The sequence below is a fragment of the Teleopsis dalmanni genome, chromosome 1 (genome assembly GCF_002237135.1).
Source record: "Teleopsis dalmanni isolate 2A chromosome 1, ASM223713v2, whole genome shotgun sequence".
NCBI lineage: Eukaryota > Metazoa > Arthropoda > Insecta > Diptera > Diopsidae > Teleopsis > Teleopsis dalmanni.
The window spans coordinates 213,278,116-213,302,608 of record NC_051846.1 but is presented as its reverse complement, the minus strand read 5'-3'; the positions used below and the strand labels follow the sequence as shown (position 1 = coordinate 213,302,608).

The window sequence follows — 24,493 nt, the reverse complement described above, 5'->3', positions numbered from 1 at the left end:
GATCCAAAGTATTTTTCTTGAAGTATACCATCAGTCAAAATGTATTTATTAACTGCTATTTAATGGTATGGTACACCGAACAATACCAAGGTGAAAAGGAATGTTTACTTAGCAAACTGATTTGCCAGGGGTACTTTTGAGTGGTGGTCTTATTCATTCCAATAACTTGGAAATTATTCAATCCACATATTCAATTTACTCACAAATTGTAAATGCAATCATTAATAATTTAATTCAAATAATTGAAGTTTTCTGGTTAGTTGTAGATAATTATAAGAAAACTAAAATCTGTGAAGAACTCTGGAGAAAGAAGTGCTTCTATTTATGGCAAACATCACTGCAATATATGTTTACATTATTAGTTTTTTGATAAATTTATAGTAATTAGAAAGCTTTATTAAAAATAACTTATACATGCTTCATTTCGGCCTTCATTTCTTTTAAGAACAAGAGATCTGTTTCGAATTCCTAGTTCTGGTTATTTTCCAACTAAAACTCAATGCATATTCTTAAGTTGGGTTGACTGTATTGGTAGGACCTTATAGTTAATTATATTAGTTCATATGATTTGAATAAATACTTGTATTCACACGGGAATAGAGAGTTAGCACACGCGAGGCGAAAATACAAATAGTTTCATCTCTTAAGAGTATAGTTATGAAAATTATGATTTAACATAAACGTATTCTAACTAGTATATATGTAATGTATCTTAAATGTATATATATATATATATGGATTATATGTTAAATGTATTATGTTGTATGTAAATTCATTTGTTACATTTTACAAATCAAAATAAAACTCAACAAGCAACACCTAAAACTGATTTACTTTGAGTTCGTTACCTTGCAACTGTACTAACCGGAAAGCTTCTCGAATTGTTGGTGTCATTAGAAGTTTTAAGTTTTCATCGGCTTCGGCTGGCAAGCTAGTTAGCAGCTCCATGGATGCCACAACCAATTGCGCTAGTGCTGCACGTTTATAGTTGGAGTCTTTAAGTATGCTCGTAGCTCGTTGTTGCTCAATTTCGGGTGATATGGTCTCTGATTCCGATTTTTGTGGCCGATTTGTATCGAATGGATTATTTCGGCATTTTGGTTGAAATTCACTGATCAGCGTTGTCATAGTTACATTTTCATCTTCCAAAGGCAAGCATTTACTGGGGGACGCGGAATCAGTTGTTGTTGTCTCCGAGTGGCTTGACGTGCTGGAGTTATCACTGCCATTTATCGATATGCAAATTGATTTTGTGTTATTCAGTTTATGGGGCAAGTTTCGCTTCTCTTCATTGCGAAGTTTACCGTTTTCAATATCGTGCATTGCTGAATTGCTGAGATATAGCTCACACACCAGATTCCATGCATCCTGTAGACAAAACAAATATCTCACAAAATTTTCCTTCTTCTTAACGGTTGTGGTATTCAAACGAGAACAGGACTCCAATATGAAGTTCAAGTCTTCTGGACCAAGATTGTAAACTACTATATCATTCAGATACGAATCTACTAATGCAATGTAATAAATCATCCACGACGAGGTCATTTGTTTATATAAATTTGCTGCATATTCTATATTCGATACTTTCTGCATGAGGAACTTCAGTCCAGGTCGCGAATCAAACTCTAGTGAGCTTGTCAAATACTGCTTAACGCAACGAAGCAGTATTTCCTTGGAGCGGAAATCCAAATCATAATCATGTGTGGTAGCTGCAGCTGTTGTATAGTTATCGAATATGCACGTGGACACAGCTTGAGGAACACATTTCATGCGAGAAAGCAGGAGCTTCGCCACTAACTGCAGCAACATTTGATTAGCCAACAAGCCCACTACCAGATTTTTGAAGGGTATTCGTATTACAAAATTATCCAAATTAGAGTTAAATCCATTATTAAGTGGGTAAAGCAGGAACGAATAACTGCGATCATCAGTCAAGTGTTTGTCTAAATGATTGTTTAGTGGTTTTGTACTTGCTGGTTCACGTTGATTATCGGCTAGGAATACTTGCTGCGCCAGTGCATAAATGCGTGTTAGCTCCTCCAAGGTACTGTCACGTCGAGCAGCCACTTTAACATTGGCACAGTCACCATAAAAACTGTTCGATTTTTCATGGAATGCAAACGATAATTGCCGCAAAGGAGCAATTGTTACAGTGCATGCACGATGAATGGCCGAGCAAGCAATCATCCACTGGGACTCATTGAAAAGCATGCCTGTAGACAAAATTACATGCTTTAGACATGAGACTCCCACTCTAGCTATAGCCTCTTGTGCTTGTGCGGAACATTCTATCAATACTAATAGCATTTGCTTGAGTGCCAGTGTAGCAGAGCCTGAAATTTTTGTAGGTGACTCTATAACGTTACCGGCACTATCTTCACTAGAAGAAGAGCTGTCATATTGCTGTGGATTTGAGTCAGCGCCTACATGCTCTGTCACAAACTTTAATTTTGAGTACATAACGTTATCGGCTGGATGAACAATTTGCGTAACTCGTGTTTTTATTGTACCGTGTTTCTTAGTCTCGGGAACGGACTTTTCAATAAATTCCACAACTAGATCAGTGGTCATACAACAACAGTGCTTAAAGTTCTTTTCAATCAGCTGCCAGGATGCACCTGTCTTATTTATGTACCGCAGCCAGTCCTGAATCATTGGTATCAGTAAATGGTTAATACAGTAGAATCCAAAATCAATGCCTGGATTAGTAATAAGATTTTTGAAAAGTTTAAAAATTGTCTGCAGTATTGGAGCCTGGTGAGAATACGGACAAACAATCAGTGAATTTGTTAAACCGTCCAAAAGTAAAAACCAAACTTTTAACACTCCTGATGGCTTGTCCATTTCATCTATTTTAACAATGGCATCTTTATCTATGTGGAGTGACCTGTATGAGATCATATGTTGTTCGTTCTTCGTTTGTAAATAATCATTGCCAAAGTAGGTAAAGTTCTCCATTGAATTTGGAATGTTGGCGTCGATTATGTGCGTATAAGATATTCCTTTAATCTTGTATGTTGAGTGGAAATTTGGACACTTTGGCATATTAAACATAAAACTCAAAATTGATGAACAACGTTCCAGAAAGCGTAAAGTTTCATGCAAAAATTCGGAAGGTCTAAAGTTATTGTCCTCCTCACCGCAAGTGTTATTATTACTTCCACCCCCACCTGATATTTCTAAATACGAAAGCAAGCAAAGTATGCAATCCAGACCTGCATTTGCAAACACCAATGTATTGTCAGAGTCTAGAAAAACTCTAAAGATGTCTATAATGTTACTCATATTCAACATGCGGCTTCTCGCATTACGCAGAGTACCAAACAACGGACGCCAACCGGATCGTATTTCCGTACGATGTGCCTCTACGATTTCATATAGACAAGCTATAATCTGGTCCTGTACATCAACATCACAACTGTCCATGCTTAAAAGATTTTCAAAGGGTTTTAGCAGAGCCTCATTGAAGTGAAAATACGGCAGTTCGGACTGCTCGACCAGTAAGGAGGTAATAATGTCGTGTATATACTCTATCGCACGTTTCGATATAACTCGATCTCTGTGACAAGCAGCCTAAAACGGTATTGCATTTAAAGTACATTTCTCATTAAAATTATTACAATTATCAAACTTACATCCATTAAGTGTGGTCCTGTTATTGCCCATATCTTAAGTACGTGTAGTAATGGTCTCGAACTTCTAAAAACTTTCAGTGTTACATCCCCAATTCGATGTAATAGTAATGACATTGGCAAGGAGGTAATCTTTTTCCAGCCCTTACTCGGCCACCATATTCGACTACCCTTACGTGCCACTGTATTTTTGTAAAGCTGTTCACGTGAAGCTCTGCAAAGGTTTTTCAAAAACTGACATAGTGAAGGCAGACTGAGTCTCTCCGCCGCATCACTAAATAAATTTTCGGCTTGATGCGACAAAGCGCACAGCACCTTTGACGTGTCACTTTGGCTTAAGAGCACCGTTTCGTTCGTTCCCGAATAAACTTTAAGTATGGAGGTTATATTTGTGTTTGGACTTTGCAAAGGAGCTTGCAAAAAGCTGTAAACGTCCACACTACATACAAGAAACTATAAATTATATTTCTTTTTTGACACAAATTCAACTTACCAGGTTTCGTCATCATCAATCGGAATAGCAGACAAATTTATTTTGTCATTCTGTCCAGTTGAATTTAGTTTTTCACCTGTTTCCATATCTCGACGGCTTGTACCTGGTGAGGTTGAAACGGAAGGATTCTGCATGCTGAAAATCTCATGTTCCAGTTGACTTACATGGCGACATACAGCGAATATTGAATTCCAGCAGTCTGGACTGTAAGAACCCAAATTCAAGCCCCCAGTTAGCACAACATCCATTGATAATGCTTGGCTCGCAGATATACGGGGACCAGTGGTTTGGCAAACATTAGATGCAAGTAAATTTAATATCTTCCCAGCCAAATGTTGCAAATTCAAGTTATTGCTTAATGTTGCAGCCTTTCAAAAAAGATTTTATGAGCAAATTCATTCTATAAATAGTTTTACTTACCGAATGCAAACCATCTAAGCACAGCGCATATAAAGCTTCACCATTTGCTTTGTTGGTTTTCGATTTCACTCTCAATGTACGTTTCGACAGAGCCACTAGTTTATTACTTGCACTTGTGCTTTGCAGATCACCCAATCCGGAACTGAGTACAATTACCATTGATTCCCAACAACAGGTTAACAAGCGTCTGCAAAGCTTTTTTGCTGCATCCCTTCGCTTATTGTGCTGCTCGTCGGTATACTTAACATTTGCGGTCTGAAGTCGTTGCCATTCCGACAACATTTGGGTTGAGCCTAAACCGCCAGCGTCAGACAACATATCTACCAGAGCGCAGCGAGACGTTGTGCCTTCCATTTCTTCCTTACTCATCGCTTCCAACGCGTTAGAGACAATTACTGACTGATAAAGCTCACAAAGCCATGGGGATGATAAATACACTAACACACCAGTGTTTTGGACGGAAGTAACGAATTGTTGCTCAGACATTGGTATCAGGATCTCTTTTTGTGGGCTGTCATAGTATCCAGCTTTTTCAAGCTGCAATGTTAATAATAAAGCCGAGTATATTGCCAAATAAATGCCGTCAGCATTAATGGCTGTTAAGTTGTAGTCGAAATCAGAAAAAATGCTGTTCTCTTGACAAATGGCAGAAGCGAATTCCTGCATGGCTTCATCCACTTCAATGCAACTACGAAGACAAAGTAGTTTCGGTACCAGTTCTTTACGCAAAGCTCTCGCAAAGTCGCGAGCATGTTGGCGGTCGTTGTCTATATCTGCACGAATTGGTATAACTGGAGCCTCTAAATGAGAATATGGCCAGCGATTCTCCAAGCGAGAAAGTTCATCGCTAGATGTGGAAGGATCATCATCCTCTGGTCCCTCAGTATCGCCAGAACCAGCCGATGCTGCATCATTTTCATGATGATTGTCAGCTTCACTTTCCGAACCAGACGAAGGTTCAAAAACGTTTTGACGTAATTCTACAATAGCATCTCTATAAGGTGCTGGTAGTCGTGACATGGACTGGTAAGTTAGTGGTCCAGTGTAGTCAGCATCTTTGAGGTGCTCATGACGAGTATTGACGACGTTAACAATCTACGAAACAATAACATTAGAAAAGTAAAATTTGCAACAAACACTTGTTACCTGGTCACTTATCATAGATTCAGTCAGTTCTCCGGTGCAAAGAATTTGTAAACTCTCCAGCAGTGCGACCATGCATTCAACACTCGCTTGAAGACTAGCCTCAACGGCAACCCCAGAATTTACACCATAGGCACATTCTTCCATTGCATCAATCAATCTGTGAATGAAAAAAAAATGTTGTGGGGTCAATAAAAACATGTAAACTCACATATATATAAATATTTATAATTTATTAGAAATATTTATACGAAGACAGAAATACGAATAAAACATACAATCGGAATAGTGCCATCTCATCACTGCAGCTCTGTCCAGTATTTTTGTCCACATAGAGTATAACTGCAAGATCTATTAATCGCTCTGGACTCTTAAATATTTCTCGCACACATTTAAGAGGCTCAGTACGATTCTGCGGTGCTGGTAACAATAACATGCGATGAAACAATGCCTCCAACATAGGACGCAATGAACCATGAGCTCCAGCAATGCGTAATAACTGTATGCCAGTTAAATAAACGCAACGTGCTTGTGGTCCATCCAATCCAGGCCCAGTGAAGAAACCTCTAGCCTCATTTTCGATGATATGTAGAGCATCTCTGGAAATATTTTTCCAATTACATACTTTATTACAGTGCAGAAAAGGTATATATCACTTACTTGTAAGTAAATTTCTTATCTAAGTTTACACGTCCAGGAGATCCTAGTGCTGCTGCCAGAGTAGGACAGAACTTCTGCCACAAGAATGAGGTAAAATGTGGATTGGCATGTACATTTCGCGGCAGAGCGGAAGTCAATGTCAGTATGCACTCAGTAAGATAAAGTGAACAGTTGTTATCAATCTTCTTATTTGGCGAATTGTTAACGTTAGGTTCTACCAAACGGCTGCACAGCCACTGCATAACTGGTATGACTTCGTTATAAACGGCCGATGCCTGTGTTTGAGTCATCAGACCAGCTGGTGCAGTTTTTTTAACTTCTTCTGCTTCTTCTATGAGAAAAGCGCAAAAAGTCCGCAAACATTGTGAAGCAGCAGCGAGAGACGCCGCTTTTATGGCTCTTGAACCCAATTCCCAGCATTCACCGCAACGAGAGAGAATTTCAATTAATAGTCGTCCGTTCAAAGTGCAAGCAGGTGAGCAAGCCATTGCCAAAAATATGCGAAGAACATTCACTACTGTTTCCTCGCTGCTTGTTGTGGGTAAAATTCCATTTGTGGCACGCAAAAGTTGAGCTGGTAACCAAACCGAATCATCTTCGGGCTCCAAACCGATATAGAAACGTTCATCTTTGATAATTCGCTGTGGCAAAAAATATTATAAAATATTTTCTAGTGCAGGCGTGTGTAAAAGGTAATTGTATTATGTATATATCTATATGAGTAGAAACTAACATCAGAGAATCAGGTAACAAATTACAATAAAGATATAATTCTATAAAAAATATCTCTATGCTCAAGTTGGGTATGCAAACCCACACAAAAAATCTATAATCGGCTTTTATCAGATTGCTTAGAGTTTGGCAAATGGAGAGGCCTTAATAGCCTGAGTAGAAATGAACCCATTAGCTATTTGCACACTAATATAATAAAAAAGCATTAACACATTAAATATTTGAAGCATTTGCATATCTAGGCGATTAGTTCTAGAATTATTCGGTTTTTTAACTACATGCAAATTCCACTTTCCCATTGAAGTTGCATAAATCAAATAGAAAAATAACTGGAAATGAAACAGATTGCATTTCTGCTTAACGTCAATTTTTCAACTACTAAAAGTAACATTTTTCTTGAAAAAATTCGTCTTATTGTAAGATAACATCTCTATAGCTTTAATTCTTTGAAGTTTTCCTTTTCTTTCTCCAATTCCTATGTACTCATATATATTACAATTTTTACTGCTTCTTAACTTACATGTAACCCGTTCAGACCCATCGTAATAAATTTCGGTCGTTTGGTATCCAAGGCCATTTGCAAAGCTGTGAAGCAAACCGAGCGCAGCTCATGTGAAGGATCCCTGTGCATACCATGCTGTCTATATAATTTATCTATACAAAGGAAAAATAGTTTATTTATTAAAAAATAAATACTTAAAAAATTTTTAATTAAACTCCTAATATTACCATAGGCAATTTGTGCTGTTTGCCGCAAGGCATTATGCTTGGTGCCTGTCGACTCTTTAATGACCAGAAGGAATAAGTCTTCCATATTGCTAGCAGTTATGTTGAGAACTGCTTGTAAGATAAATTACTGCGTATTTTCAGCTTACATATAATCCCTAATGTACTGTGAGCAGAAACAAAATATAATCAATAAAAGTCAGCAGCTGCATATAAGAACCAAGTGGTTGTCCTTTATGGCTGAAATATAGCTTCTAATATTAACTGCCAATATATTTTCACATAAAAAGTATTTAATTGCACTACTCGTTCCAAAAGCACAAATATTTATATCATATTGAAGAATATTGTTAGAATTAATATCTTATACTTTCTATTGAGTTTCTGCAGTTGGAGTGACTCAACGTAGGAAAGCTTGATACATTTTTTTCGCAACGCAGTATGTATTCCTTTTCATTTCCCTTGAAAATTTTCGCTTCAACTTTTAGACTTCCACTAATTTAAGCCATTTGAACTGCCTTTTCAAATTAATTCCATTAAATATATTAAAAAAATATTTCATTATTTTTTGAACATATTGAATATTTATTTATTTTTTTTTTCTTAATGAAACTTAAATCCGATAAACTTTTTATCTTCGGTATCGTTCACTGGTATTGTCCTAAGCTAACTGAACTGTTAAATGACGTTAGTCATTGTACATGACAGAAAAACGGAACCGGAAGTGCGCATGTACCGCAATTGGCGAAATTTTCTTTTCGTGTGTGGTGGAAAATCAATAAATGCCATTCACCGCCAAAATTTTCTTTGGTTTTTTGGTATTTTCCCACGCAACATATGTTTTCACTATTTCAGCCTTTGTGTTTGGTTTTCGCATACTATTGCATATTTTTTGGCGCTCTTTGTTGTTATTGCTACTTACTATCAACATGTGTACATTACTACAGGAATAATTTAATTTTTTCACTTAGTTTATGTATTTTAATAAAAAAAGTATGTAAGTATTTAGAATTAGATATATAATTATATTTTTAAGCATTTGAAAGCATTTTATATTACAATGGTTGAATAGCTATTATTAAATATCACTACAGGTGGTTAATGGTAATCAATTATTCAAACTCAATATATACACACGTGTTAGGAATAAAATTTTGTATACATTGCGCAAAATAGATGCGGTAGTAAGAAGAATTTGGTAGGAAGAATATTTTTGTTTATACTCGTAATAAGTTTGTTTATAAATAGAAATTAAATTGTTTTGTTTTTCAATACCTGGTCATTTGTATGTTTTTATTCTTTTATAAAAGAATAAAGACAAAAACAAATGCGATTATTTGAAATGAATAAAAAAAATGTATTGCATACTTTTAATGCTGTCAATCCTTTTGTTTTTTAAAATGGCAGGAGAAAGAGATTGCTTTAATATTTTTATTTTTTTGGATCAAACTCAAATTGAGTTAAACATTGTTCATACCTTGTTTTAGCTGCCATTATAAGTGCAGTGATTTATATGAACAATAATTTAATGGAAACTTTCTAAAAAAAAGATATGTGAAATTTGAACCATTGTTTGATTAAAGAACCTCTGTAAAGCAGAAGGCAAGTACTTTTCAAGCCACAATTTTTTTATGTACGAAATAAGTAAAATATACAAAACACTAGTAAGAAAAATATTAATGCATGAAGATGATATGTGCGGACCATTACGATACAGATCATATCGATATACTCCACATAAAAGCACAACGCTTCGCTACGTAAACTATATAGTCTGTAGAAATATGCTAATTCTCCACAATAGTAATAATAATGACTAACAATCCCTTTTTCATGCGAGCGAGAGTGCCAAAGATACGTTGGCGTGTTGAGGAGGCAACACAACCTCATCACGTGTTGCGTTTGCAACATTTTCTTAACTGAAATGACAATGAACTCAGAAAAATATACTTAACCCGACACCGCACGAATGACACGCTAATAGAACTCAAATAGGACCCGGTCAAAAAATACATAGAGGAGAGAGCCCTGAAGCTATACGCGAAAACTAACAGGCTGCCGTGCGAAGCGACATACATATCTTAGATCAGTCATCGAATAATCAACGAAGCTTGTGAGGAATACAGAAATTAGTTAATGAAATGAATGGGACTCTGTAGAAAACCCCCAGCTACGAAAGAGTAAAAGTGTCCAGTTGCACTAACTCGAAAAAACTTCAACATAAGACATAAAACTCCATCTTAATTACTTAATATCTCTCCATATAATCGGTCGATGCATCTAAATTACCAACATACAAAGCACCTTTTGTTATTGTTAATCAGTTTTAAATATCCGCTTGCCCAATTCACTAAATTTTTTCTTTCGGGCTATGACGACTATGAATGCATGTTATGCAAAGTGACACATCAGTTTGTCAATTTTGTATTTTTACTATTACTTTTACATAACTTTTTAAGAAAATATATACGCACATACATACATACATGTAATATGACTTCGACTGAGATACGAGACACAGTAGCCTTGTTTCTCATTACCAAATTTAAACCAACATTTGTTTTTTTCTCTCCCTCTCAGTTTTAATTTGCATTGAAATCAACAACAATTTTGATCTTGACGTGCTCCTGATACTTTACATAACATGGGTACTAACTGCTCTATGATTATTTGTTTCTAATTTTACGAATCCATGCTTTCATAAAGGTTTTAACGAATCTATCCCTCAAGTTGATGAGGTTAAAAAATACTGTTCATAAAATGTTAAGTGATGAATATTACATTTAACAGAATTTACTTAATAATTTTAAAAACTTAAAAATAAATCCAGTTGATTGCTTAAATTTTAGAAAATAAACAACAAAATTCACATGAATTGTAAAAAAGATTTCACCTAATACACATTAGGTAGATAATTGTTTATTTATATATTACTACAGAATTTTCTATTTAATAGGTTTCATTTTCCATAGACCATCATTGAGATAATGTAAGTTTTCAACGCCAATTCCTTTGTTTACTGTTGCACTGCATTAAAATAAAATCGATATTTAAAATATGTTTTTTTGACAGTTTATTAAATAATTCTTACATATCTTCCGTGGACAATGTTGTAACGCCGATGGCAATAGCATGTTCTTTTCCTTCTGCCATAATAGCAACTACTGTACCTTTGGCAGCTGGACACATTAAAGCACCGGGTGAGGTTAGGCCCGGACACATTATATTTGCGCCGCTTAATACAAACCGTATAGCGCCTTTATCAACTTGCTGCATCGTAACAAAAAATGGATACTTGTGCAGTAAACGTAAGGTTGGCATCCACTGCCCTTCTCTTTGCCGAAAGAAAATTTGCTCACCAGTTCCGTTTAATAACACCTCAATATGGTCATGACTATAAAGATACATTTGCAGATCACACCAATATAAAATTAGATTTCATACCATTTTGCGATTCGGTACAAATCTTTTTTAGGTAGTACAGCATCTATGTGTGATTCTAGAAGAGGATATGTTTCCAATAATTTCACGCGAATTCCTTTTTGTATAGACGATTTAAGTTGTTGGACTGACGACACACTCTCTTTCTCTTCAAATCTTGTATATTATTTTTTTATAACATTATTTGAATAAAAATATATATCACAAAAGTCAATACTTACTTCTTAAACATTTTATTTCGTATCTGGCTTTATAAATTTTACAAAAAATATTCGATATTTCTATACAGACAGACAACAACAACGCAAACGTCAAACAGTGCGATTATCGGTCTTATATTTCAGAGCTAAGCACGCAACAAATTTTAAGTGTTGTAAAATTCTTTCCCAATAGGTTAAAACATTTTCTAATAATGCATATCATTAATTTCCAATTAGTACAGTTTAAATTCGATGTTAATAAAAAATCAATCTTTTAAAAACTGAAAATGTTACCAAATTATAATACATAATATGTTAAATACATAAAATGTTAAATAAAATCATATTAATTATTGTTACAGTTATACGTTACCGTAAAAGTGTTAGAGTTATTTCTACATCACTAAGAGGTAGCATATTATTTAGGTATAAAATACCCCAAATGTATAAACAAACATGGAATTATCATTTGGTGAATTTAGCAGAGAAAATATACTGCAGTCATTACAAGAGGTAAAGTATTTATTATAAAAACTTTTTTTATGTGCTTGAATTGTTTGTTTGTTATAGCGACACATCAATTTGCCGGATGCAGATCGCCTAGATTTCGAAGAACTTTTGCGTATATATAAAACATTCATGCTGCCTTTGGCAAAAAGAGAACGAAAAAGCAAATTGAGCAGGTGCAAAGCGTTCCTTCAAAATGAACATACAGCTAATTTTAAACAAAACAATATTAAACACATACTTAGGAATAGTTTCGTTGAAATGGATATCGACGAAGAAGAAAAAACTTCTGAAGCGCATGGGTCTGTGTCAAGGAGCATCTCATCAACGACATCCAAGCCCAATAAGTCACATTCGTTGGAATTGCATCGCACTCAGGGATGGTGGAGTGATAAAGATTACAATGCATTAGAAGCTTTTAATAAGGCTATTCAAGAAATTCCAAATAAACTATGTCATCGATATTCAAATAGTAATGAACCATTTAACTCATGCAGAAAAAGACAAATTCCTAACGACGAAGTTAATCTAAATATGAATGAATATCTTTCCACGGTGACGAAAAGGATCAGAATAATTAACACTTAATTGTCACCACTATAAATGTGATTTAATCTATTGTTAAAATATGAAAACAAAGCATATTCTAGTGCTGTTTACGGGTCTTTGAAAGTGGAGATATAAAACGGAGGAGCATGGTGGCGAAAACACTAAATGATAATTAGTTGGCGCTTAATGATTTGCAGTATTAAGATAAATATTTTTATAAAAGTTCGATTTAATTTTTAATACAAAACAAAAAAACTTCTCATTTTACTATGCCTGTTTCTATTCATTTTTTGTCTTCTTAAATTTTAAATAGTCTGATGGTTTTCTAAGGTGGTTGAAATAAAGTTATATTTTGAATGAATGCATTTTTTTATTTCAGACATATGTCAACATAAATGGTTGCCATATTAACAAGTTTTTTTATTTTTACCGAGCTTAGGTCCCGTTTATTTAACACATAAAAATGATAAAAAATTACACTCATTAATTTGTGTTATTATATATTTAATGTGATTTAATTCATATGAAATTATTTGTACACAGTACACAGTTTGTGAGGAAAGTAATCAACTTCGATTAATTAAAAAAATAAATTATTTGTTTAATGTTATTTTAATAGCTCATCTGTGTTCAGTTGCAGTAAAAATAAAACACATTAAATCATCTTATACAAGTACTGATATATCTAAAATTTTCAATATATACAAAGTTTTAATGGAGTTTCTTTTTGCTGTGAAAATAGAAAAAAAATAATTTTGATATATATTTTAGCGTCAATGGAATTTTAAGACGAAATTATTGCATGACAAAATTTGCAGATGTTTTTATATATATTACTATATGAGTCTTAATCCGGTTTTGTTTTTTCGAGAATTTTAATTTTTATTTCGAGCTTTAATTTTTTGTGGATTTTTAAACATATACCATATGAGTATAATCATAATTTTCACATAAAATTATTTTTATAAATATGGCATCACTAAATTAATAAAAAAATTTTCAGTTTTGCGACATCAGCTGACTTTTTAACAATCTGCAGTTGCTAGCAATCCAAATATAGTTTTTTAAGAACGATTCCGTTAAATCTTCAAGTTAAGCGAAAATAGTTTAATATGGAAGATGAAGCATTGAATTTATCACTCATCAATTTAGTAAGAAAATATGAGTGCTTGTACAATCCAGATCATAACAATTACATGAAAAAATCGAAAATTGATGCTGCTTGGAATATTATATCAAATAAACTGAATAAGCCTAGTAAGTATAAATAGTTCTTATAATTGATTTACATTTGAAATATTGTAAATATACCGTACAATAAATTTTGTTTAATACTATTTTTATTTTTTTAGCTGGTTGGTGTAGAGCAAAATGGAAAAATATACGAACTGTATATTCGCGACATATACGTGAAGAAGTGTTAGGAGGGGTAAATAAAAAGAGAAAATACTATTTAAGTGAGGCAATGGATTTTATTGTACCATATACAAAGTTTAGTCGACAAACTGAAAATTATATATCAGATATAGTGAAAAACGAAACAATCGAATATTTAAACTCTGATGAAATTCCATTTTCAGATTCCAGTAATTATTTTCAAGAAACTAATTTCAGTATACAAAAATTGCATGAACAAGCGGTATCAGAAGATATTGACAATTGTCAAAATAATAGAAACGACGATAATGGTTTTCAAAGCTTTTTCATGGGTATCTTGCCAGACATATCGCCTCTAAATGCAAAACGCAAAAGATTCTTAAAAATGAAAATTTTGGAATTAATCAATGAATTAAATGAAGAACAGGAATCTGAAGAACATTTTATTTCATATGAAAGTGAAGAATCATTGTAATTTATGGAAATTGAATGCAAGGAATACAAATATGAGTAGGAGTAGGAGTTATCTTCTGCTTACTGATTAAATATATAAGCATTAAAAGTACTTATATTTATAGCTTATGCGTGTGATATTGTTCTTACTTATATTTATTATTGCATTAATAATAAGTGCAATAAATACAAAGTAAATATTTTTACTAATTATTATAACAGTAATTAGTACAACATTAAGTATTAATTTATGTATTATTATTTCAAATTAAAGTATTACAATATATATATGAACTTCCAAAGAACTCAATCTTCCCAAAGAAATAAATAGTTCTAATAGTTATATAGAATAAACAAAAATTTTATCCATTTATTTCCTAATAATATATTTAAAAATATTTGTTTTATAATCTTGTATAAAACAAACAAACTTATTTTCAAAGTTTTTTTGTTATTTTAACCATTTTAATTATTTATAAATATATATAACAGTTTTAATTATAAAGCTAGTTTATCTCCTAGTTTATAAAGTTTGAATTAAATATTGTACTAAAACAGACAAATGAAAGTTTTAAGAAATTAAATATGTACATATACACATATATTTATATATATATATATATATATATATATATATATATATACATTCTTTTGTTTATATTCTATTTTTTGAAACATTATGAATAAATTTAAATTACTATGATATTGTATATTGAAAATTTTATTTTAATTCAATTTCACTTAGACTACATAAACTAACACAAACAGTTTTAAAAGTACACACTAAACTTAAAGTTCAACTCAATTTTATTAATTTTCTAGATCTTTTTAATTTCTTTTTAATATTATTCATACATATAATTTCTAGTATCATATATATTAAGTTGACGGCAATTGAAATAATTGCTCATTACTTATCATTTTTATAATTGTCTGTAAATATTATTGTACTTTTTAAATTATAATAGATAGTAAATTAGAAAAAATATTTTATTTTATTATTAAATTTGTAATAATTACAAACTTTTATAATTTATAAATAAAAGTAAATTTGTTTTATTGATGTGTTCTGAGTGGTATGTTTACGTTAGTTTGTTTAAGGTACAGAGTGGTGAATAACTTTAAACTAGGCGTTGTGGTTTAATTGTTCGTAATAATTTCAGTAGTACTAATGAAACTTTTCTTTTCCTTTAATGTTCTGTAATCGAATTTTAATATTACTTTGCCATTTGATTCTCGATAGAATACGTCACAAATCGAAACCTTTTCCCACAAAAATAATCCATTACAAAAAGTTAATAGGGTTATACATTACCAAACCACTTATTCTGCTTTTAATTAAATAGATTTTTTGTTTTTATATTAAATTTCAACATACTTAAATGACTAAAATTTACAAAAATCTATAAAAATAAACAATTTTTTTTATCTAAATTTAAAGAAAATATTATTTATCGTTTCTAAATTTAATATATTTTGTAAATTTGTTAGATATAAACGCTTTCAACATCTAAATTGTCTTTCATAATTCAATATTTCGTTTATAATACTGTGTTGTTGTAAATTACTAAGCGTCATATTTTAAGTACTAAAATATAAAAAATATTTTAAATAGTATAGTAATTTTATAGTAATTCAATTGAAAGAAAAATTAATACCCTTTAATGATACAGAAGTTAACTGACTAGAGTTAAATACAGTTAATACGTAATAACTTCAAATTTCTTTAGACAAACAAAATCTAAGAACAATAGAAAATAGAGAGAGTTTAACTCTAATATTTTATATGTAAGGAAAATAAATTTCATAACTCTATCTTAAATTTATAGATGACTATTTTTTGTGAAATTGTTGATATCTGTTATTGATTGTTAATAATTACAAAAAAGAAAAAAAAATAACATTTTCTTATATAATTATTTTACAAAAATATATTATTTTTATTCATACATAATTAACATATAAATCATATTTCAACACTTTTTTTCTTAATTAACAAATGTTAATAAATAAAAAATAATTAAGGCTGCTAGGGTCTTGTGCTTACAAGTATTTTATATACAAATATCTCATTAAGAATATTATTTATAATTCAATAAATAATTTTGGTAATTTTCCACATATTTTTGTTGCATAAAATTGATTTACACCAAGAATGAATTAAATTTCAACACATAAACATATACATATAAAGTTAAAACTGCTAATAAGGAAACAAATCTCATGACTTCATTATTAAGGCAATAAAAAGTTTGATGATGGAACTTCTGCTGTATGTGAAATGATTGCTGCTTTTAACAATAATAAAAAAAAATTGTTTACTTGAATTTCTTTTTAAACGGCTTCAATTAACTTATTTTAATTTTTTTATATATATGAACACAAAAATGTATAAAGAATAAAAAAATTTTAATACAAAACTCAGCCTCAAAAGTTCCAGATTATTTTTTGCGATTAGAATACGTATGAATAAACATATTTGCATAGCAACTAATACCGCAGTTTTTTCTATAAGTAAAAAATTTGTTCTACTGTCCTGCATAGTATAAAATTATCTTCAAAGCTAGCAATACTCTACTCCAATGGAAGTATTTGAATGCATGCATGCTTAATCAGATATGAATCTGATTAGGGATCGCTGAGATATATTATCATCTTTTAAATTTAGCTTTTAAGATTTGTAATAAGTAGCCACAAAGAAGTAAGTGCATTTTTAAAATTTACCGAATTCTGCTTTTTATTTAATTAATTTAAATTCAATTCAGTTATTGATCAATTTGGCTTTATTTGAACTCAAAATCTCTATTTCAATATCTGGATTAATTACTTTCATAAATTTAGTTGAGAGTTTTTTTAATGATACACATTTTTCACCTATATGACCTACAAGATTATTTCGAAGAAATATCATTTTAACTTATCAAGGAACTAATAGTAGATGATATATTTGATGATTTTGATTTTATTTGAATTGGAAAACTTTTTAATACTTTTAATACTGTTTTTTGATTTTACACATTTTCCCAACTATTTTTCATTACAGTGAAGAAGAAACGAAGAAGAAATTACTGTTAAGAAATATTATTTTAATTATTAATACGACTAATAGTTATTGGTGTTAATATATTTAAAATATACTTAAACTTTTTTGACTGAGTATGTAAAACGAAAATTAATGTAAGCACCATTCAGATTTAACAACGGGTTTTAGACTATTCTGACAACTTCTTATATCACGATATATATCAGTATAGTGTAGTTTTCTTGATATCGGATTTTTCATGTGAAAACCACCACGAGTAAGTAGACACATCAACTGGTATTCAAATAACTAAATCTACTAAAATCCGTTGCCTGACAAATTGAAACTCCATGGGAATCTAATATATTTACTTTTCAAAATAGTTTTAAATTGTAAATAACCATTAAGAACTTAACGAAGTTGGTGTAATATAACATACATATGTTGTATCCGAGAAGTCGGAACGCGTCGGAATCTAACATAATTACTTTTTAAAAGCATTTTAAATTGTAAATAGTAATTTAGCACAAGTTTTATAACAAAGTTGGTATAATATAACATATGAGCAGTTAATTTAGTTTTTATTCTACTTCCATTATTATATAGTCTTTTTGAGAATTGAAATGTGATCGTACAATTTGATCATATGTTAGTTGAAAATTGAATGTGTTCTTAGTGCTAAATGTTGTCACTTCCTTTTGCACTTAATATACTATTAAAAAGTTATAAAAGTGAATAAGGCGAGAACAGTCACATAATTAAACTTAAATAAACAATAAAGAATGTATCATTAATACAAAATTAATTATTGTTGATTAGCTACACATACATATAATTTTAGCAGATCGTTTAACTGCTTCTGTTATTTGGTATCTAATAGTCACAAAATAGCAGAATATAATGTTAATAATATTTTATTTGAAAATATACGTAAATTTTTTTAAATGCCTATTAATACTCGAAATTAAAGTCTAAACGCTACTTAAAAAAGTCCGTTGAGTCTAGAGTGCCAAAAAAAATGCGTTCGTTGTTCTCAACTACCGCATTTCTACTCTCCTTTACACCCGTCTTCTCCACCGATCTTCTACTCACACGGCCGTTTCGTGATCAGTCTCATCGATTCTGCCCAAACGCCAAGAGTTTGGATCGCCGGCTGCAAAAGTGTAAGCTCGTTAAAAATTTATGAATTAATGACGGCTACACCAACAACACCAACAACAGCAACAATAAACAACAAAAAAAAATGTGGCAATAAAATTTTAGTTAACCAAATATGAAGAACGATAAAATTCTTCTTATTATTTTTCAGTTCACAAAACGATAAATTATATGCATGCAGCATGGTACATTATACAAATTACGACATTACATATTCAAAATTTTGTGAAAGGAGAGGTGGAAAGGGCGGTTAATAGGATATTACTACCACTAAATATAGTGAGTGAATGTATTCATTGAACTGCTGAATATTTATGAGCGAATGTTGATTTTTGACACAATATGTATTGAAGAGTTCTGAGGAGCGGAAGAGGCAAGGAACAGAAGTTGGGCTAAATTATTAAATATTATTTCATTATTTCTGAAGTTGATTCTAGTTATGCAATAAATAACAAAATAGATAAATTCATACATATTTATTCATCAATTAAACTACTGAAATAAAAAGAAATCCATAAGCGCTAAACTTACCGCAGTCGTAATACTTTGAAATCCTTGGCAGAGCTGAGAATATGTTTGTGTAACAACATTTTTAAAACAATCAATCGAAAGGAAAATAATGAAACAAAGTAAAAAGAAAAATGAATAAATTAAAAAAATATTTTCACAAACATGATATATTCACTGTGTCAGTTAATGAATGATGAACGCAGAGTGAACTCATTTTATGAACGGAACATGTTCAAAATAAATAATTGAAATGTGTCAAAATTTCAAAGCTTCAAGCGCAATAAAAACGTTGACTTTCGAGCCAAGCCAAAGTCGCTTGCGTGTTAGTGTCAGCCATTTTGTTTCCAATTGCAAAAGCAATTAAATGTGCCAAATTGTCAAATATGGCAACAAATGTGTTTTTATTTGAAATTAAATTATTTATTTATTATTTTGCATTTATTCATGCTTGTTGATATTCTTAACATTATTTTGCAATATTTAACAGAATTTTAACACAACACAACACAGGAAGTTAAAAACATTTATTAGTGAGTGCTTTCGTTATTTATCGTTTATTGTTATAAATAATTAACATTGGACTGCAATCAATGCACCTGACAACAACCGTTTTAAATGCGTTGAGAATAAATAAGGCAAAGAATTAAAACAAATCTGGTATAAACTAAGAATTAAATTTTTTCACCTATAAGATTTTCTACTGAGAATGCTATTCTATTTCTTTTCACGGGAATCTGTACTGAAATTTGAAATAGTACTCTATATCATTTCATCGTTATAAACTTAACTTTATTTAAAAATATATAATAATTTATTAGCAGGATAATTTATACAGATAAAAGTATAAATTATTCTAAAAATTTTTATTTAAAATTTCTTTTTAAGCTTACTTTAACACTATGACCACCAACTATGAGAAAGTTCACAGTTACGGTATTGCTTATAACTCCAACTATAGGTTTCCATCGACCTAATTTACTTGACAGTTTACTTGACATCATACAGTTATGATGAAATTCAATGGTTTTTATGGTTAAAACCATTGTGATAATTTTAAAAACAAATCTTGACATAAATGGCTGACTTTCTTTACATGTTAAACAGAAATAAGATTTATTTAAATTAGTTTGATATAATGCATTAAACTGGCTTCTCACACCAGAATTTTGAGAAGACCGTAGCAATTAACGTATATTACTATGTTTAGACAGCCAAATTTTCTTAAGTTTGTAAAAATTAAATTAAGTTAATTTCGAAAATGTTCATACCGGCCCAAATTAAGGAAATTATATGTTCTTTGTTTACAAATCGAATGTTAAAATGAAATTTTAAATTTTAAAAGTTGATTGTTATAACTATAAAGGATGACATTCAATAGTTTTATTCGCTTTAGTGGGTTTGATATATGTGAATTATTATTTTTCACTCTATTTTAAATTAATAACAGTTATAATTCTTTCTCTATATTCAAATTTAAAAATTTGCAGTACTTTCAAAATATTTCCCGGTTTTGTTGAAGTGAATTGCCATTGACATTTATTTAAAAAAAGTCACTTTTTGGTTATCTCAAGTTTATTTGAGATGCATAGTTCAAATGCATAGTTGCATTTGAAATGTCTCTTAATTTCAGCCTTCGTTTCAACGAAATTAAGGTCATTTTCCTTCATTTCGTTCTAACCTCAAAATTGAAAATGAAAAACGAAAATGAAATTAAGATTTTTGCAAAATTAAGGTGTGTCTGCACATAGTATATAAAAGTTTATTTTATGTCATTATAAACAATCTTAAATACCCTCCAAGTCTGTGTCATCTAATATGCTTACCTTCCTACTAAATAACAGAAATTAAACTGCAGCAAATGATTGCAGTGTTATTGCCATATAAAAGAAACTACTATAAGACTCTTCTTATTAGTATCCAAAAAAACATTAAATTATTTTCTTATAATTCTGTGATATTTGCTTTTAAAATGCTTTTATAATTTGTTGACAATTTGTTTGAATAAAATAAAAATTATTTAAGCTTGAACTGTTATAATACTAATAAAATAAATTCCATTAGAATCACAATCATGTGTGTATACATTTTAGTTTATTGAGGTTAATATTTTTAATACATTTACACAATAAATTTTAAAACAAAATAAATAAAAAACACAGTAACAAAAAGATTTATGGATTTAGTAACATGACAATGCCGAATCTTGAGGTGGGTGAGTTCAATTGAGATAAATTTTTCTGTAAACCATCAAAGCACAAATCGTTTTGTTACATGAATTACACATACATATATTTATTAAAGTTAAGCTATATATTTAATATATTTCGTTTATATTTGGTATAATTTAATTCACATTAGCAATTAGTTAATTTATAGTTACAAAAATAAATTACATAAATATTAGCTTTTAATATTCATTTTCCTATTTATGAACACACTCAGAAACAATTTTCTTTCTCTTTTCGTAAATATTTTAATTTTCAGTAGGAATTAAATAAAATCTATATAATTCACAATAATAAGTGTAAACACTATGTGATGCGTTATTGTTTAAGAGTAATTGGTTTTGAGCGTGTCCTTAAGGACGGCATCACAACATAAATGCAAAAAAATTATAATCTTAAGCAATAAAATTTACTTCAGCTAATAAATGTTTAAATCTTGTGCGATTAAAGCGATTGCTGGGGTTTAAAATCCTAGTATATCATAAAAATGATTAATAGTGCGTTCAAGCTGACATTTGTATTATAATAAAGCTCATTTATTGTAATAAAATGTATTTATTATAATAGAAGTTTGGTAAATGCAATGCAATTGTTGTTGCAGTGATAGATTAAATACAATTAAAACGCAGATTTGTATTTGAACCTCGCATTAATTGAATTATTGTAGATCATTCTGCAATCCTAATTGACATGTGTCAGAAATGAGCAAATAATATATAGAATGAAGTTAAATGGAATAAAAACAAAATTATATGTTTTATTTATCATAATATATAGAAATAACAAGTGTGAACGCCTATTTCGAAAAAATCATATTATTTTTTTTTATAAATAGATGTCAGGTTGATTTAGATGTAAAGTAAACTGGTTGGGTTGGACATAAAACGCTCGCTATATAGATTGCTAGTTGCCACCACAGAATGTTTAAGCCATTGCGGACCACCGTGTGGTGCACTATACGGTTAGCTTTGAATATTTTTTTAATATTCAAACAATATTTTATCTTTTTTTAGGAATATATAAAGTGAGAGTAATATTTCAAATAAATATTAAGCTCTTCTCATTTACTTAAACTTCCATCATTTTACTATTTACTATGGAAATTTCACCGTAAAATTGTAAGCCTGAAATTGCCTCGAACTTTATGGGTTAACCAGCACTTGAAGTGCTGAAGCAACAAGATCTTTGATCTCTACGACTTGGTGACGAGTTGTTCTCAATCATCACATTGGGATTGTTCTGAAAATGAACATTCAATGAATCCAGTATGGTTAGTCATGTCGTGGGGGACGAAAAAACTGGTGTAAATCGGATGTCTGTGGAAGAACACGTAGAGCAAGCCAGTGTCTCTGGTGGAGTGTTCAAGTTAAGGGAGCACTGAATAAGGTGCTGACGTAGCAACTTGAGAGAAGGACTGCATTAGTCCGAAAGCAAGAAAATGGTTTATTAAAGTAAGTAAGCAATGCTAACTTGAGTGCGATATAAATTTAAATTGTGTTTATATCGTTTTTAAAGCAATGTGCTTAGCAGCAGGAGAATTAACATATTATGATAGTAAAAGTTGTTAGTCTTTAATTTCTTCGAGTTATTATTATTATTTTTTCTTGTAGTTACTAACTGTTACGAAGCCATATACAAAAAATAAAAATAAAAAAGGAAACCAAATTGAATAATATTTTTGAAAATATAAATATGCACTAATTGGAATACGAATATTCTAATAAATAATTAATTTGTTTGCATTTATGCCATGGCCGTTTTGAGAGAAATAAGTAGTGTTAAGTTCAAATAGAATGAAAATAGGTGTTAAGTGTGCTGTTGCTTTCGTTTTCAGTGGCTATTTAGCATGGAGATGTTAGCTCTTTGTAAACAACATTTTTGATATTTGTTCGCGCGGAAGCGTTATTGCCTGCAGCAGTGTCACTCGTTAGAGTGGGCGACACCAAACGTATGGGCTTAGTGGAATAAGTACGCCCAAGTAAAGGCACATGCTCCTCTAAAGTATTGTAGAACAACATGAAGAACAATAAAAAAGAAAGAAAAAGGAAAATAAATAATTAAAATAATACAATTGCATAAAAATGTGTAAAAAGTCAATAAAAAACGAATTAGTATTAATGTGACAGATTTGCTAAATTAAATTTAAAATATTAAAAATGTTTAACTTTGTTTTGTTTTGTTCTGTTTTCTTTTTAGTAGTATTTTTCATCAACAAGTTAAGTCGTTCTTAAAAAATTAATAGCACATACACGAAAATAGCATAAATTTACATGCTTTTAATGGAAAGCAAGTATATTAAAAACATTCATACAAGTTTTATTAACAAATTTAAAGCTTGCGCACATCAGCATTTACACAAATTAACAGTAACGACAAAAATTACTTTTTTAATGAATACGTGATGTAACAATGCATTTAAATGATAACGAATACGAAACGAGAAGTGATTGCGGGGATCACGACATACCTTGTAATTGCCTATTAATTAAAGCTGTTAAACCATGACCCTCCACACTTTTCTTCATTATAAGCATAGGTTTATCTTCGCCATCGTCATAGCCACCTGAAGGCAGAAATCCGTTGCTTGCAATTGACTCGCTAACCTGAAGCAAAGAAAAAGAAAATAATAAAATAATAATAAATACTTATTATAATTGGTATTACTGTTATACTAATATACATATAATATAGGGGTTTGATTTTTTTAACGACACTTGAACAACTGCAGCTAATAGCATTTGGTATTACTGTTATACTAATATACATATAATATAGATTTAAAAACTTAACGATACTTGAACTACAGTTAAACCCAAGGTTTATTACGGCACTACTAGCGATTGACATTTAATATATTTTAACAATCGATTCTTATATTATCTACATATTATTTATTAATCTAAGAATATAAAAACTACTGTAGTATAACTTTTAAGCTCAGTGTTATTTTTTTCTTAATATTATAAAGTTCAGTCTATCATCTTTTAGAAAAAAAAATATGTACTACCTAAAGCATCAGGAATTATGTTGTCAAATTTCATGATCAAGGCTCATCCACCTATTAAACATATACTAATTACGTACCAAGTCAGCTTATTTCGAACATGTGTTCAAGCTACAGATCTATACATTATGATCTCACCTAACTGTTTAATTGTCTCGTTATGCATACAAATCTGCATGTCTATTTAAGGTAATAATATTCAAGTTTTTAATGAATTCAAGTTAATCTTCCCATCCTTTTC

At 30.6% G+C, this 24,493-nt stretch overlaps 5 protein-coding genes across 9 annotated transcripts in view; 2 read left to right on the top strand and 3 right to left on the bottom strand.

Moving 5' to 3' along the window:
- Nucleotides 1-761: 761 nt before the first annotated feature.
- On the bottom strand, nucleotides 762-7,894 carry LOC119671859 (brefeldin A-inhibited guanine nucleotide-exchange protein 3). Its single transcript, XM_038082677.1, has 9 exons — nucleotides 7,810-7,894; nucleotides 7,601-7,734; nucleotides 6,349-6,989; nucleotides 5,967-6,287; nucleotides 5,692-5,848; nucleotides 4,546-5,640; nucleotides 4,126-4,493; nucleotides 3,636-4,071; nucleotides 762-3,573 (listed from the first exon to the last, which is right to left on the bottom strand). The coding sequence occupies exons 1-9, from the start codon at nucleotides 7,892-7,894 to the stop codon at nucleotides 820-822; spliced, it is 5,991 nt and encodes a 1,996-aa protein (XP_037938605.1). The 3' UTR covers nucleotides 762-819.
- Nucleotides 7,895-10,671: 2,777 nt separating this feature from the next.
- LOC119671858 (malignant T-cell-amplified sequence 1 homolog) lies at nucleotides 10,672-11,667 on the bottom strand. The gene is made up of 4 exons (XM_038082676.1): nucleotides 11,469-11,667; nucleotides 11,251-11,403; nucleotides 10,898-11,200; nucleotides 10,672-10,833 (listed from the first exon to the last, which is right to left on the bottom strand). Exons 1-4 carry the CDS (start codon nucleotides 11,477-11,479, stop codon nucleotides 10,752-10,754), a joined length of 549 nt encoding a protein of 182 aa, XP_037938604.1. The 5' UTR covers nucleotides 11,480-11,667; the 3' UTR covers nucleotides 10,672-10,751.
- A 124-nt stretch (nucleotides 11,668-11,791) lies between these two features.
- On the top strand, nucleotides 11,792-12,770 carry LOC119671857. The gene is made up of 2 exons (XM_038082675.1): nucleotides 11,792-11,960; nucleotides 12,018-12,770. The coding sequence occupies exons 1-2, from the start codon at nucleotides 11,904-11,906 to the stop codon at nucleotides 12,540-12,542; spliced, it is 582 nt and encodes a 193-aa protein (XP_037938603.1). The 5' UTR covers nucleotides 11,792-11,903; the 3' UTR covers nucleotides 12,543-12,770.
- Nucleotides 12,771-13,527: 757 nt separating this feature from the next.
- LOC119671856 lies at nucleotides 13,528-14,509 on the top strand. Its single transcript, XM_038082674.1, has 2 exons — nucleotides 13,528-13,760; nucleotides 13,856-14,509. Exons 1-2 carry the CDS (start codon nucleotides 13,616-13,618, stop codon nucleotides 14,353-14,355), a joined length of 645 nt encoding a protein of 214 aa, XP_037938602.1. The 5' UTR covers nucleotides 13,528-13,615; the 3' UTR covers nucleotides 14,356-14,509.
- Nucleotides 14,510-18,222: 3,713 nt separating this feature from the next.
- Nucleotides 18,223-24,493, bottom strand: part of LOC119671854 (blood vessel epicardial substance) — a 34,996-nt gene continuing 28,725 nt past the window's right edge. For 2 of the 5 annotated variants that reach the window (XM_038082667.1, XM_038082668.1), the window contains exons 7-8: nucleotides 23,716-23,851; nucleotides 22,950-23,244 (exon numbers count right to left, since the gene is read on the bottom strand). In XM_038082667.1, the coding sequence (XP_037938595.1) occupies nucleotides 23,090-23,244; nucleotides 23,716-23,851 (291 nt within the window). In that variant the 3' untranslated portion in view covers nucleotides 22,950-23,089. The other 3 variants (XM_038082670.1, XM_038082672.1, XM_038082671.1) reach the window with 3 other exon arrangements.

Excerpts from the sequence above, each read along its gene's own strand:
- LOC119671856 (XM_038082674.1), top strand. The coding sequence starts at position 13,616 with ATGGAAGATGAAGCATTGAATTTATCACTCATCAATTTAGTAAGAAAA. Across the intron at positions 13,761-13,855 it reads AAATAAACTGAATAAGCCTA|CTGGTTGGTGTAGAGCAAAA; the intron begins GTAAGTATAAAT and ends TTATTTTTTTAG.
- LOC119671858 (XM_038082676.1), bottom strand. Across the intron at positions 11,201-11,250 it reads TTGTACCGAATCGCAAAATG|TCATGACCATATTGAGGTGT; the intron begins GTATGAAATCTA and ends GTATCTTTATAG. Across the intron at positions 10,834-10,897 it reads ACATTGTCCACGGAAGATAT|TGCAACAGTAAACAAAGGAA; the intron begins GTAAGAATTATT and ends ATTTTAATGCAG.
- LOC119671857 (XM_038082675.1), top strand. The coding sequence starts at position 11,904 with ATGGAATTATCATTTGGTGAATTTAGCAGAGAAAATATACTGCAGTCA. Across the intron at positions 11,961-12,017 it reads TACTGCAGTCATTACAAGAG|CGACACATCAATTTGCCGGA; the intron begins GTAAAGTATTTA and ends TGTTTGTTATAG.
- LOC119671859 (XM_038082677.1), bottom strand. The coding sequence starts at position 7,894 with ATGGAAGACTTATTCCTTCTGGTCATTAAAGAGTCGACAGGCACCAAG. Across the intron at positions 5,641-5,691 it reads AATCTATGATAAGTGACCAG|ATTGTTAACGTCGTCAATAC; the intron begins GTAACAAGTGTT and ends ATTGTTTCGTAG. Across the intron at positions 4,494-4,545 it reads GCTTAGATGGTTTGCATTCG|GCTGCAACATTAAGCAATAA; the intron begins GTAAGTAAAACT and ends CTTTTTTGAAAG.